Raw genomic sequence first — 2,021 nt, forward strand, 5'->3', positions numbered from 1 at the left:
AGCTCACTTCACAGCTGATAATCGCTGCGCCCGCGGGTGAATAAATGGCTTTGAGTGGGGGGAAAAAAAAACAAGTTCCGAATTTAGCAGCATTTAAAACAACTAAGACCTTGTTTTCATTTATGTTTGTTTGGTGTTTTTTTTTTTTTTTTTTTCACGTGTCATAAAGACACAACTCGGCATTTGACACGCCGGAAGTGTGTGCGCGTATTTGGCTTAGCTCACAGGAGCTAGGCTAGCTGATCCCATCTGCAGCCTTCCATTGAGCTAGGGCAATTAGCGTGCGGGCCCCCGCCCATACCTCGGTTCTGGACACACGGGGCTGAAATTGGCGCCTACATTCAAGTCCAGATCTGGGTAAGAAAAAAAAAAAAAAAATTGAGATCTCCCTCCAAGGAGACATTTAGAAAACAACGTTAAGGATGCTAGTCCTCAGTCTATCCTGGACTTCCAGTGGGTTCGCCCATAACGTGCACTAACTCTAAAAATATGACGCGTAACCGCAATGTACGCAGGCCAAAGTGCTGCGTCGCGTTATGTAAGACTAAACACAGGGCTGGTCGCGTCGCCGTCGCGTTTTAAAGCATATCCCTGCCCGCCCGCGGAGCACTCCTTATCATACTATTTCAACGCGGTGGATTCGCGACGTGAACGCAGCACGCTGCTTCCGGCTTGGCGGAATGATGCGTTCGAGTCCGCTCAAAAGTCTGCGAATCCAAAGTTGCAAGAACAAACTTCCTGTGCAGAGTAGCGGAATGCGGGCGAGCGAGCGTCTGGGAGGGAGGGACGCACGCACGGACGCACACACACACGCACGCACGCACGCACGCACACGCACTCACCGCTTGGATCCCGGGACGCGGCGGACCCGGCAGCTTGACCCATATTCGGGTGGACCGGGGTCCGCAAGCCCACTGCCACGCCGCGCTACGGCCCCGCGATCATCATCGCCGCCGCCGCCGCATCCTGCCGCTCCCTCTCAGGCTGCGCTCTCCGTGTGCTGTGAGGAGGGAGGTCGGGTCCGGGCGGCACCTCCACCCTCCACCCGGAGCCCGGCCTGCATTGGCCAAGTGAAGGGAAAAAAAGGTGGAGCCGACGTCGGGACGGGCGCTCCGGACGGGGGGAAGTAACGCGCTCGGCGCACACGCGACTCACAGGGCGGCGGGCTCGCGGCGGGTGGCGTTGTTACGCAGCGCCGCGTGTCACCGGCGCCGTCCCCCAAAATCGGAGCTTTTTAAAAAAAAAAAACTTCTATTTAACCGAGAGGGAGAAGTTCGACGGCAGCTACTGACCCCGTGCACCGAGAGACCGGGGTTTCCCAAACCGGGGCCCTCGAAGGGGTTGCAGGGGATGCGCGGCAAAACTATTTACTGTATATACATTTGTAATTATTTTACAATGATATTGTGTTTCTATTATGGTATTGTTTATTTATGAATAAAAGGGTTATTTAAAAAAAACGTTCACTACGTGTGTATATATACACTCAAACTCGCCAATGTTTGTGTTGTTTTTGATCGGCACTCTCGACTATATTATAAGTAGATCAAGTCTGGAGCGCTTTTTCTTTTATTTGCGTGGGTGCGTGAGCTAAATTGAATCGGGGCGAAGTACCGAGGGGACCCGCCATGAACAGGTTTGGAAACCGCTCAACTACACCAGCAAAGAAAAAACTGAGGAAAGGGAGAAACCTAGAGAAAAGGATCCTCTCGATCTAACTATGAAGGCAGGAATCTCTGTCCGTCTGTATGTGTGTCTGTCCTTATGTATGTATGTATGTATGTATGTATTGATGTATGTATGTATGTACAGTATGTAATGTATGTGTGTACAGTATGTATGTACAGTATATATTAATATATGTATGTTTATATGTATATATACACTACTCACAAAAAGTTAGGGATATTCGGCTTTCGGGTGAAATTTCAGGATGAGCCTAAATTGCACTATAACCTTTACAGGTGAACTTAATTTGACCTTCTCTAAACTTTTGAATGCACATGTCCAACTGTTCAGTG

General features: G+C 50.0%; 1 protein-coding gene across 2 annotated transcripts in view; it reads right to left on the minus strand.

Moving 5' to 3' along the window:
- phactr2 (phosphatase and actin regulator 2) overlaps nucleotides 1–1,214 on the minus strand; it is a 30,261-nt gene extending 29,047 nt beyond the window's left edge. For both annotated transcript variants that reach the window (XM_080016113.1, XM_080016112.1), the window contains exon 1: nucleotides 843–1,214. In XM_080016113.1, coding sequence (XP_079872239.1) covers nucleotides 843–885 — 43 coding nt within the window. In that variant the 5' untranslated portion in view covers nucleotides 886–1,214. The remainder of the gene's footprint in view (nucleotides 1–842) is intronic.
- Nucleotides 1,215–2,021: the final 807 nt, after the last annotated feature.

Source organism: Zeus faber (assembly GCF_960531495.2).
Source record: "Zeus faber genome assembly, chromosome: 16".
In the NCBI taxonomy this organism is placed as follows: Eukaryota; Metazoa; Chordata; class Actinopteri; order Zeiformes; family Zeidae; genus Zeus; species Zeus faber.